Source organism: Dromiciops gliroides, chromosome 5 (genome assembly GCF_019393635.1).
Source record: "Dromiciops gliroides isolate mDroGli1 chromosome 5, mDroGli1.pri, whole genome shotgun sequence".
Classification (NCBI taxonomy): Eukaryota; Metazoa; Chordata; class Mammalia; order Microbiotheria; family Microbiotheriidae; genus Dromiciops; species Dromiciops gliroides.
This window is the reverse complement of record NC_057865.1, coordinates 209,518,699-209,531,691: the sequence shown is the minus strand read 5'-3', so window position 1 is coordinate 209,531,691 and position 12,993 is coordinate 209,518,699. Positions and strand designations below refer to the sequence as shown.

Genomic DNA, 12,993 nt, shown 5'->3' with positions numbered 1-12,993 from the left:
CAACCCCAAATGGGTCATGATGAGTTGGACTCAACTGAAAAACAACACAAGACTCCAAAGTAAAATTTCCATGGCTGTTAGAGAAAATTATGTAAACAACATCAATTTGCCTGATCTTAAGATTTAAATATGGGATTTGTGCTAAATTTATTTATTTAAATCATGATGTGTCATTCTGCCTTGCACAGTGTACATATTTCTTATTGCTCCTCTGTTCTGTTCTGTGTTTCATTTTCAGTACTAATGTCATTCTCCCAGAAGAGCAGCCGCATTCCAGCTCTCAGTGTGCCCCTCTCAACTGTCTCTCTCAGCCTCCTTATCCCTAGTCTTCATCTTCAACAGAAGAAAAAACAGAATGGAATTTGTACAGCCATTATGCAGGCTACTCCCCAGAATTCAGCAGGCTTTTCTGCCTACTTGGTAATGTGCAAAAATGATTTATTTCTACACTAATGGAAATGGAAAGAAGGTTGAGAAGTATACCACAAGCACAGAAGCCAGTCTGACAGGACATTTGATGGTTTCTCTGATTGCATACATAGTTAGATAAAGAATGTTCAGTGATATGAACTTTAAAAAGAAAAAGAAAATTCTGTTTCCAGATACTTTACTTTATCTCGGAAATCAGAGGTACTTAAGTCAATATAAAATATATGCTAGAAAAATCACAACATCCTATCTTCCTCATTCAGCCACAGAATTCTGATTCAGATTTTTTTTTTCGGTCAATGGTATTTATTTATTTTTATTTTATTTTATTTACACCACAATTTATGTTAGTAAAATGTAAACCAGTTGTATTTAATGTTTATGTTTAAATAAGCAAAATTAGCTGAATTAAGTTTGATTTTAATTATTTTAAATTGGCCTGAATTCGGCCATTTTAATTGCACAAAATAAAAAATGTGGTTCATTGGAATGTTCATGTTAATTTTGTATTTGCACTGGTTGTGTTTATGCACTTATTTTCTAATTATTCATTAGCTTCTTATTTTATTATAGTTTTCCAGTGAAAAGCAGTTATTGAATCTAAGAAAGCTCTTAATTATTATCATTTATTTTTATTCAACTATTTGATTACACGCTTTTTTTTAGGATTTCAGACAAGTAGATGATCTGGTGCTGTTCCATTTTTATGTAACTCATGGAAGAATGCTAAACAACTTGAAGTAAAATCATGTGTTTGTTTCATTTTCTTTTTTTTCCCCAAAAGTCAAGGTCCCAGTATGAGTCTTTACCTGTGAAAAGATTACAAGTACAGATGGCAAAACATACATGTATAAAAACATCTTTTAAAAAAAAATAGTTCACTTAGGGCTAAAGGTTTGGGGTAAAGTTGGTGATCTTTTTATCTGCAAAACTTCCTTGCCAAAAAAAATAAATATTAAACCTTAGTGCATTGTCAGCTTATGACAAATACTCAGGTGCCTATGATACACAGATTATCTTGTGACAGTCCAGTGTTCCTAGCTAAGTTACAGATTCTTTTACAAAACATCCTAGGGTATAATTTAAAACAGTGAATTTACGTGATAAGTCAAAAATACCTGACTTTATTTTGCACAATAACCTGACAGACAAGGAAAATAACTAGCTGACCTGTAGAGTCTAACAATCTTGGACTCCTCATTCACCTTTTAAGTGCTACCCATTAATTGCTCTTAGCCCTAATTCCTTGCTCTTAGTCAGGTGGCCTTAATTTGTTTAGAGAAAAAAGGGTTTAATATTTTCATGTGACAGTATCCATGACTTTTCTTCAAATGCCACACTAAAAATAGTCCACATTTTTCATAGGATCATAGATTTAGAGATGAAAGGTACTTTTGAGATCATCTAATCCAACTCCCTCATTTTACACATGGAGAAGAAGTCAGGTGACTAGCCCATATGCACACAACTAGTACATGCCACAGGCAGGTCGGGAATCTCCTGACCTTGGCCTAATAGTATAGTGTCATTGACAACAGAGGTCAAATAAAAATCATTCAGGAATTTAAGTTCAATGGTTATTAAATTCTAAGGTATAAAGTACAGTTTTTTCCCAGAAATGTGCACCTGTCACATGCCAGTTAAGAAGCAGCAACCATTATTTCCAAAACAATTAATGAATTTACCTACATGTGTGGCAGGTGTAACAATGTCACTTACCAAATGCAACTTGAGGTGAATGGTGAGATTCTGCACCAAAACAAAGATTAAGGTTTCGGTTCAAAGAAAATTAGAAAACAAATCTTCACCAAAGTGTGACCAACTGAAACACAACAGCTTTTTGCTCTGCTTCTCAATGCATTTCCAAGCTGTTCCTGAAGATTTTTCTTATCTCATTTTACCATGGCCACCTGGTACCATGTAGATACAGTGTGTACATTTTTTTGGGGGGTGAGGCAATTGGGGTTAAGTGACTTGCCCAGGGTCACACAGCTAGTAAGTGTTAAGTGTCTAAGTCCGGATTTGAACTCAGGTCCTCCTGAATCCAGGGCCAGTGCTCTATCTACTATGCCATCTAGCTGCCCCTAGTGTGTACATTTTTATTACAGGTGAGTCAGCATTTTTTTAATGGAAGCATGATCATGCTGTTTGGACCTGGGATGTAATATAGCTGCTACAAAGTTTTGTTTTTTTTTAAATAAACACTCTTGTGCCTGAGGAAAGATTTGCCTTTAAAAAGGACCTCAGAACAGCTTCCTAGATTTCCTCATTATTCTCCTTGATGGTACTGGGAATACAGCGGGAAATAATGTTCTAAAATTACATGTGAACATGTGTCAACAATGCTTTGTTGCATATCTGGATACCTGGACTGGACTTATGACCCAGTGAAAAACCAGTAGAAAATACAAAAAAAATTTCTTCCCTCTAATTCAGATAAAAGTATCATCTCTATCTATAGCATATATGTTGATATTAAAAGTTTTTGTTTTAAATTATCAAAAAAATTGCTTTTACTTATTTTATCTAAAACTTGCTAGCATATGAAAACTTAGAAATTAATATATATGATTCCACACAAAAGCAGTTGGTATTTATAAAATCATAAGATCTTAACCATCATCTAGTACTGCTCCTCTTTATAGCTGATGATACAGGCCCAGAGATTTTGCAAAACTTGTCCAAATGAACCACAACACTAAAAAGAGCCAGCATCAGAATTGAAAATAAGCTTTAAAATTGTAAAACTGGTTACAAAACAGCCTGAGCCTCAGTAAGGGCAAGGATAAGGTAACAGACTTGAAAACTAAAAAATAACACACAGCAACAAAAAAATAAAAAAGCATTGACTAAGTAAACAAAAAAAATATTTAGAGGTTGCAATAGCTAAAGATGCTATAGCTTTGTCGTTGTTTTAGGGAAGCATAATAGCAGTGTCCATTAACAGGTGTGGATGTTACAGGAAGGATAATCAGATATTGTTCACTTAATGAACTACCAACTCTTTCAGTTGAGTTGGTTCTAGGCTCCACAGTCAAGAGTATTGCTCAGGATGCTGAAAAAACTAAGATCACTAAATATTGAGAAAATACTTAAGGAAGATTAAAAGAATGGGGATAGTTTGGCTAAGTAGAAGAGAAGGGAAAATCTTCAAAGAGAGGAAGAGTTTTGTCCCTCATGACTGAGAACAGAAGAAGAAAAAACAAGAGAATTAAAGATTTAGGTTAGCTAAAAGAAATACTTTTCAAATAAATATTACATTAAAATGGATTATTATGGAAGTTTATGGAATCTCCTGTAGAGTTGAGGCATGGTTGTTTGGTATTGTTTCAGTACCTTAATTCAGGGTATTATGCCTTAAAATATCATAGCTCTAATATTCCATAAGCACACAATTCTATGAAAATCTAAAAGAAAAATATTTTAAATTCTCCAATTGGACATAAGAACACATAATAACCTTAGAAAATAAGTCAAGTCTTAGCATTTTCCAGTGTACCTAGCAAGAATTTGCTTTTTGAAAAGCAAAAGAAAAGTTAGTTTCTTTCTATCAAGCAATACTCCCATACTATCTTTTTGTAACTGTTCATACCACTGAAATTAATAGGCAAAAACCAACATGATTATCAGAGGACAATAAAACAAATATACTCAGTCATACTTAGAAAATCAATGGTGAACATTCCCCTACAAAAACTTTTCAAATCTGTCAATTTCAGAAAAAGTAGTTTGAGCCTACAGCTGTCTGGATGTAAATACTTTTACTCTTTTCCATGTGTTGGAAAAGTCACTCATTTCCAAAAATGAATTTAACCTTGGCCACATAAGGACAATGATGAACATCTGAATCAAATGACTTGCTGAAGAAAGAAAGAAAAAGGAAGGAAGGAAGGAAGGAAGGAAGGAAGGAAGGAAGGAAGGAAGGAAGGAAGGAAGGAAGGAAGGAAGGAAGGAAGGAAGGAAGGAAGGAAGGAAGGAAGGAAAAAAGAAACTTATAAAGTATGAGGAAGAGGAGCAAATAAAGGAAAATGTAGCTTCTACTAGAGAATGAATGTTAATTTCTATGTTTGACTATATAACTACATAAGAAACAGTGTCTTTCAGAAAGACTTATCAGGTGTAAAAACCTTTTCTGGATTTTGAATCAGTTGAACTATATGCTAGTGCAACATTTTGTACCCATAAACATATTATTAACTGTTAATATGAAGTAGGATTCAATTTGAAGGAAATTTTTAGGAGAAGAAAACAATGTTTTGGCTGTTGTTTATAAACATAGGACATTTTAGACTAAATTGCTATGCTTAAAGATGTTTGAAAAGAAATGGGGGGGGACACTTCTTCAGAAAGCTGATAACTTAGAGTTGATAGCATAAATACTGCTAACAGAGTCCTCAGTTCCCTTTTTTTTTTTTCAAACAAATGTTCACTGGTCATTTTATGTCCATGACAAATTCATCTATTTCACAAAATGCTATCTGCAAGGGACCTTTAAAAAAAAGAGATGGGGACACTGAAACCTGAAGAGGTGAAGTCAACTGATAATTTACTTTTGAAGCCTGATCATGTTAACATCTAAAACATTATAGCTGCCATTTATCTAGACTTTCTTTCCCTATTACACATAGTAGTATATTTAGTGTTCAAAAATATTTCCCCATTGATGATTTGTCCTTATTTATATTCTATTGAAAAAGAAATTTTAAAAACACCCTAGCTTAAAGGCACAGGTACATATAAATATGCAATGTTAAAAGTTTGCATGAGATTTTTTTTGTCATGTAAGTTTTTTCATAATCATCCTATAAATGCTTTAGAATTCGCATTTCTCCTGTATTAGGAATGTGATACATGTACTTGTTCCCCTTTACACAGAGAAATGCATGGCTTTAATCTTCAGTTCATTTTAAACTTCTTTACTATGGAATTATTTAAAATTTACCTATTAAAACTGAAGACTAGATAAACTTCTGGGCCAAATCACTTTTTGTGTGATTGGTATTTATTTGCTGGCTGCTAACACATTGATTTTTTAATTAACTTTTTTAAGAATTATCTGTTAATCATTGTTTCATAATGGAAACATTAGAAAGTTAAGATAATAGTCCTCTCTGTGAAGGTATGACTTTTTAAAGCAATGGTTACATGTAAACATTTGACACCACAAAAGGAAAATTAAGGAAATGTTAAAAATCAAATGGCCAATCTTCCAAAATAACTATCATATGTTTATTGGCAGTTATTTTTTAAAAAACAAAAATAATTCTCCTCTTTTGGTTTCCAGTTATGATTGCAAAACAGTCTTCTGGGGAAATAAATTACCTTTGAAGTATTGCCACAAATTTAAAACATTATTTGACTGTTAGTCAATTTGTTGAGCCTTTGAAAATTAGTTTTATGACATTTTATAATTGATTATGTTTTTATTTGCATGCTACATATCTAATAAACCATTCAGGATTCTGATATTATCTTTCTTTATAGTATTAACAATGGTGCAATTTGTGGCAAACTTTGATTTCTGTCTTGTACAATTATTGCTTTAATGCATTAACTTTTCATTGAAAATTTGTTATTTTGCTCATTCAGAGTTAAATGATGTAGAACTTTTTCTAGATGGTAATAATCCCATGTACCGACTGATTTCAAAACTTATATCAAAAACTCTTCTTGTTTTGCAAATCATTTTAAAACCCAAATGTCAAATGAACTTTGTTGTCAAATATGTATGGATTTGTTTTAAAATATATTTTTTTCATGCAAATTTATCATCCCTTTCTTTTAACTGTGGACAATCCTAGATGAATGTCTTGTGAAAGATTCATACAATATGTGCTTGTATTTGTGTAGTTCATGCATTGAAATGGTTGAAAAGCCACTCTAGAGCTAAGAAAATAACAGGAAGTTAATTATATTGATTCTTACCTCTTTGTTTCTGTTACCAGTTGAATGCAGTGTAACATATAGATAGCTCTTCCAACAGTAAATAAACTGGTTATCTTTTGTTCATTTCATCTGTGTTACCTTTTTATCACCTTAAGCAAATTCTCCTAATGAGTCCTTTTTTTGGTCTTCACTATTTTGAAATGCAGATTAATTTCTACAAGTTGAGAATTATACAGATCAAGAATCTGATTTTTTTATTAATTCAGTATTTATTAACGTTTGAACTCTAAGTAACTAAAAAATCAATGTTTTGCCTTAACCAATTCCTATTATGTGACATTAGATAGTAGCTATTGCTTTCTGCACAATTCCACCTGTGCCATTTTCCACCAAAACAATATGGATGACCATAAGGTGGTTTAGGATCATATTTTGGAGCTGGGAGAGATCTTAGATTATCTGGTCCAATTTCTCCCTCCTCCCATTTTATGAATAAAGAAATTGAGGCCCACAGAGACAAAATGACTTGTCCAACATTGTATAGGTAGTAAGTAGCAGAGCCAAGATTTTAACCCACATTCTTTGATCCTAAATCTTGCATTTACCATGTTGCTGTTGACGTCTAAATTTGACAATAGGGCTGACGGGAGATTAGAAAGAGAGTATAGACAAGCCAAACATGTGACTATTTGGCATTTAATGGATGTCTGACCTAATTTCTACTCAATTCCTTGAGAGGAGACAGAATAATAATTGTATTCCAAGATTCCACTGGCATTCAGTGATGCCTTCCTGTCAGTTCCAGTTTCTTGTGCCTAGAAGGCATTGGGTAAACAGATGATACAAAAAGATACACAGGGATATGTGTCTATCTGCTAGCTAGATTCACTGGGGTGAGTGAATAGAATCCAATTTGGAGAGGAGTTTAGATCATCTGGTTTAATCTGTACCTGAATTGCAATCCTTTCTACAATATTACCCAGAATTGGTCATTCACTGGATGCATTCCAACATCCAGCATCCACTGGAAGACATTTCATCATAGGAAACTCAGGACCTCCTGAAATAGCATTTTAGGACAATTCTTTAAGGAAATTTTTCCTCATATGGAGTCTAAATCTTGGTCTCTGCAAATTTCATCCATTGTTGCTGTAGGTTTGTCTTTTAGAGCTGTGCAAATACATGCAAAACAAATCTTATTCTTCTTCCATTTGACAGATATTCATAGGTGAAGAGAGCTATCCTGACCTCCCTAAATCTTCTCCTCTCCAGTCTAAATATCCCCATTTCTTTTAATTGATTCTCAAAGCATTTGATTTCTAGTGCACTCATTACACCAGTTTAGTCCTCTAGATAATGTGGTAGCCTGCCAATGTCATTCCTAAAATGTACCCCAAATTTCAATTCAACCAACAATTATTAAGTGCCTGCTGTGTGAGGCTATCAGGAGATACAGATGACAACTGTGTCCTAGCCCATGGAGCCCCCATTTATGGTGGTGGGGGAGAGAAAGTGGAAAAGATAGCTACAAATGAATGTGATACATGTTAAACTATGACAGGGTCAAAGAAAAGTCAGACAGTAATCATTTGAACCACCAGGTTCAGGACTAATTTTGTTGGACCTTTCATTTCTCCTAACACTGAGACAGACAGAATAAAGGCTTAAGTGATTATAGTAAAGATGAGAAGTAGAAACCTCTGACTAGACCATATTCTAAAACCACTGGCTTTATGTGGAATACCTAATCAGGATCTTAGTTTACTACCTAAAGTTTTATTGGTATGTGAATTTTTTCTTGCATGTAACAAGAATATGGCAAGAGGAAAATTTAGGTTCAGGGAAATGTTTCTAGTTGCTAAATTAAACTGATCTTCAGTTTCTAAGAGAACAGTTTCTGAGAACATTCTACTCATGGTGGGGGCGCAGGGGGGGGGGCGAGTTAATACACCCTTGGCCTTTGCAGTGCCCATTGTAGGATACATAATTTGTCAAGGTATATCAGGTAACTATTTGATGATGATGTCACGTATTAGAAGTGCTAGGAGTACCTGATCTAGCTCCTCCAAAAGTCTGCATTATGTACAACAAAATAAGATCCCTATATTTGGATGAAAGATGAAATTACATATTATTCATTATTAACTATTGTTGAAACTTATTACAGAAAATTGTAAACCTACAATTTTAAAAACACAATCATTCAGTTTTATACAAATCTTAATATATGTAACATTAGATTCCCTTAGTACTGAGCATCCATAAGTTATTGCTCCCTTCTACTTTTGTGTCTTTGTGCTTCAACTGCCTATCAGGAACTAGAATTTGACAATTCCTTTAAAAGACAGCAAAGCGGGGGCGGCTAGGTGGCGCAGTGGATAAAGCACTGGCCCTGGATTCAAGGAGTACCTGAGTTCAAATCCAGCCTAAGACACTTGACACTTACTAGCTGTATGACCCTGGGCAAGTCACTTAACCCCCATTGCCCCGCAAAAACAAACAAAAAACAAAGAAACAAAAAAAACCTTAATGGGAAAGAAACAGATTATACAACTAAAAAGACAGCAAAGGAAAAGATTCTAAGTATCATCAGAGGAGTCACTTTGCCTACCTCTGCTTTCTTTTCTGAATCTTTTACAACAACACAATGAATTTTAAGCCACAATTGAAGTGGGGTAAGCTTGCCTAATCGAAGAGTAGCCAAATCAAAGATGCTGGCATGTCATCTTCAGTGAGCATAGATATTCACCAAAGGAGCCACTGTGTTTCTTTAAAACATTAACCAACAAGTATAAAGACATGTACCAAAGATATGAAAGGCTTTCATGTACATGATCCAAAATGAAATTGATATCTGGCAGTTATCCAATTAACTTAATAAATCCTGGTTAGTTAACCAAGCTCATACTCTGAGAGCTTAATTATCTGATTTGGCTATTTGTACTGTTCTAATTAACCAGATAATTTCTGTATCTCCACTTCATTTTGGATAAAGTCTTGAAATATGTAATCTTTTTTGAATTCATAATAATAATAATAACTAACATTTATATAGCACCTAATATATGCCAGGTGCTGTGTTAAGTGCTTTAAAAATCTTATCTCATTTGATCTTCACAACAACTTGGAGAGGTAGGTATTATTATTCCCCATTGACATATGAGGAAACTGAGGCAAACAGAGTCAAGTCACTTGCCTAGGGTCACACAGCTAGTAAATGTCTCAGACTGATTTGAACTCAGATCTTTCTGACTCCAGGTTCACACTTCCTAACTGCCTATTCATGGAGGAAAAGTAAAAATTCTCTTGTATTCTTTCTATTAATGGCAGTAAATAGTTGATAGTATTAAGCAGACAAGGAATATACAAGGTGTTCCCAAAGTCTTAGTGCAGTTTTAAGCTATTAAAACTCAACTAAAAACCATTTTCCACTAGGGAACAGGCCTATTCTTGTGAGAATGTAAATAAAGGTTTTAAAAAAAAAAAACTCAACTAAAGATTCATTTAAACTTTAAAGCTTTATGTAAATAAAGCTTAAAAACTTTTAACTAAATCTTTAAACTTTAATACCTTAAGAACCACACTAATACTTTTGGGACATCCTGTATAGTACTTTATCTCTGAGGGCATTCCCTCTATACTAATAAAGATTATAACCCTTCTGTAAATTAGGGAACAATCTTTATAAGCTACTATGGCCAAAAAGTTTATTACCTAGAGAGGCCTACTTTCTGTTGATGGGCCTCTCTGAATTTAGCAAGTGTAAGACTGACAGATAAACTATCTTCTATTTGATACATCCCTAGTTCAACAGGACCTAACAGGACTAGCACTGTGCTGACATTGTTTAAGAATCTAAGATTATTGATACGCCATAATGAGACATGGCTTTAGGAGTAAACAGAGACAAAATAACCCAAAGGTATTTAGTTTTGAAAGAAAGAAAATCCAATTTTTTAATGAAAAAGTCAAAATAGTCTTTGATGAAAACAAATGCCATTTTTTTTTTTGGTGAGGCACTGAGGGTTAAGTGACTTGCCCAGGGTCACGCAGCTAGTAAGTGTCAAGTGTCTGAGGCTGGATTTGAACGCAGGTCCTCCTGAATCCAGGGCCAGTACTTTATCCACTGCATCACCTAGCTGCCCCCACCATTTCTTTATAGATGAACAGAAAGGCACATACATGTAACATGTGAAAAGATTATGTCCTACAAATGAACCATCAATCCCCATCCCCTTTGTCCTGTTACTACTGGGCTCTAAGGCCCAGTCAAACTGTTGTTTGAGCCCTACCCCTTCTTCCTACTGGAAATCTTTTCTGCTAGATGAAAATGTTTCAGTTATTTAAACTCAAACTCCCTGTGAACCAAAACATTTAAATTAGATTAAGGAAAACAAATATCAATATTTTAAAAACTGAGTTGACATAAACCTCTAACTCTAAGCATACACTCAGGTTAACCATACGTTTCAGTCTTTTGAGAAAAAACAAACAAAAAAACCCCTCACTGGAGTTCTAATGGGGTCCTTCTAGTAGGAGGCAGTATGATAAATGTAAGGGTGTCAAACTCAAGTAGAAACAGGTCCCTGTGGGAAGCATATTAACTTACAAAACCACAAATTAACATTATGTTTTGCATTTTTATTTAATTTGTTAAATATTTCCCAATTACATTTTAATCTGATTTGTTCCACACTCAAGAGTTTTGCCTTCACAGGCCATGAATTTGAAACCTCTGGTAAAGTGGATAGAATCTGGAATCAGAAATATCTCGATTCAAATCCTGCCTCAGAAATGTTCTAAATGTATGAACCTGGGCAGGTCATTTGGACTCTCTTGCTCACAGTTTCCTCATCCGTTAAATGAGAGAGTTGGATAAGATGACCTCCAAAGTCCCCTCCACCTATGATTCAATGGGCTTAGCACATGCAGTAGTGTGAACAGTGGGTAGATAGGAATTAAGATTTGTCACAGATACTAGTACCAGCTAAGTGATTTGTCTCAAAGCAGCTCACTGTGCATGCAGACAGCTGAGGGATCTGAGGAAACTTGGCTCCTGTTGCAGTCTTCATCGATGATACCTGATCAAAAACTTAATGTTACACCTGACCAGTCCTGGATAGAAATGACTCCTGCTTATAACCAGTAGCTACATCAATTAACATTTTTTTTGCAGGAGGGGAGGGATAAGGTAAAAAAAACAAAAAAGCAAAAAAAACCCCTACTTTCCCTCCACCCCCAGTCCTGTCTACAATTCCTGTTTTCTATTTCAAAGTCCTTCATATGCTGCCTTCATGGTGGCTTTGTAAGTCATTCAATCCAGTTCAAGTCCATGTAGAGGTACATTATCAATCTTGTTGTTCTATCTACACCTAGCTAGATATTCACATTACCCATAAACATTTCATGATACTGAACTCCACCTATATTCATGCAATCTCTCCAAATTATAAGTACCCTGGGATGTCCATATATAAAATGAGCATATATAAAGCAGGATAATATCACAGATAACTATCACAACTAAATAGTACAGTGCACTTGTAGGTACATAATGCATTAGATTTACATTCAGCAATCATGAGCATGTACAGAAATGGAATACATGGCACCTGTATGTGTTTATAAAACATTAAATATACATATAAAATACACATACAAAATTGGACACTATAGACCAAACATATAGGTCATATAAAATACATAAATGATAGCATCTCATAGGTGATAAGGTTTAATCACATGGGTGATATGCATTGAAATAATAGATGTAAACATAGCAAAGAAAAATAATCCAGCAAGAATTATTCTATATAGCAAATATATAGATCATATACAATAGTCGCAGCAAACAAACAGAAATGCATCCCCATAGATTGCATATTAACTTGGAAAACCATAAATTAACATTATGTATGTTGTGTTATATTTTAATTTTGTTAAACATTTCCCAATTACATTTGAATCTGGTTTGGGCATCAAGTTTAACACCTTCAATATATGATACAATGTCATGTTGTAATTACGTGCAAAGCACATATTACAAGCACTCTAATAATGAGTATCATGGGACAACATGGGTAACCACTTTGTCCATTACACCCTGACCATCATAAATGTAACCCTTGGCTGAAAGGGCCAATTTTGTATGGGATTATATCCTTCCTGATGGAGATTTATTACTCAGTGCCCCACACCTGTGATGGGTGGGTAGCATTGTTGAGAGGAGCGGGGAAGAAAGACCCTGGGCTCTTCTGGTTTTCAGCTTTAAGAGAGAAGCATTCCAACCTTTTCCCACCTGACTGAAGGGAAAGAAAGACTCTGGGAAGAAGATGGCATGTAGAATTTTGATCATGTCCTCATTCTCAGATTGCTGTACTAGGGAATTTATCCTTGGCTGAGATATGGGAGTATCTCTTGACTGAGCTGAGTTACTCCCAGTGGGAGGACTCATTTATTTTGTGGTATGTATTCTCCTATATAGGCTTTCTCTGATTTCTGTTTGCTATCACTTTAAGTAAATAAGTTAATTTGCTATTTGCTAGGTATATTCATTGTGGAGCTGGCATTTGATGGGGAGTCAAGCCTTGGAAATATAGCTTTGGGGCACTTGTTTCCTGTTAAGAGCTAATGACTAGGAGTATAGCTTGAAACTAAAATTCCCCTATACTCATCAAA

At 34.5% G+C, this 12,993-nt stretch overlaps 1 protein-coding gene across 4 annotated transcripts in view; it reads left to right on the top strand.

The window, feature by feature from the left end:
- Positions 1-6,443, top strand: part of BICD1 (BICD cargo adaptor 1) — a 219,046-nt gene extending 212,603 nt beyond the window's left edge. For 3 of the 4 annotated variants that reach the window (XM_043966786.1, XM_043966785.1, XM_043966784.1), the window contains one exon: positions 239-6,443. In XM_043966786.1, coding sequence (XP_043822721.1) covers positions 239-244 — 6 coding nt within the window. In that variant the 3' untranslated portion in view covers positions 245-6,443. The remainder of the gene's footprint in view (positions 1-238) is intronic. The other variant, XR_006353267.1, reaches the window with a different exon arrangement.
- Positions 6,444-12,993: the final 6,550 nt, after the last annotated feature.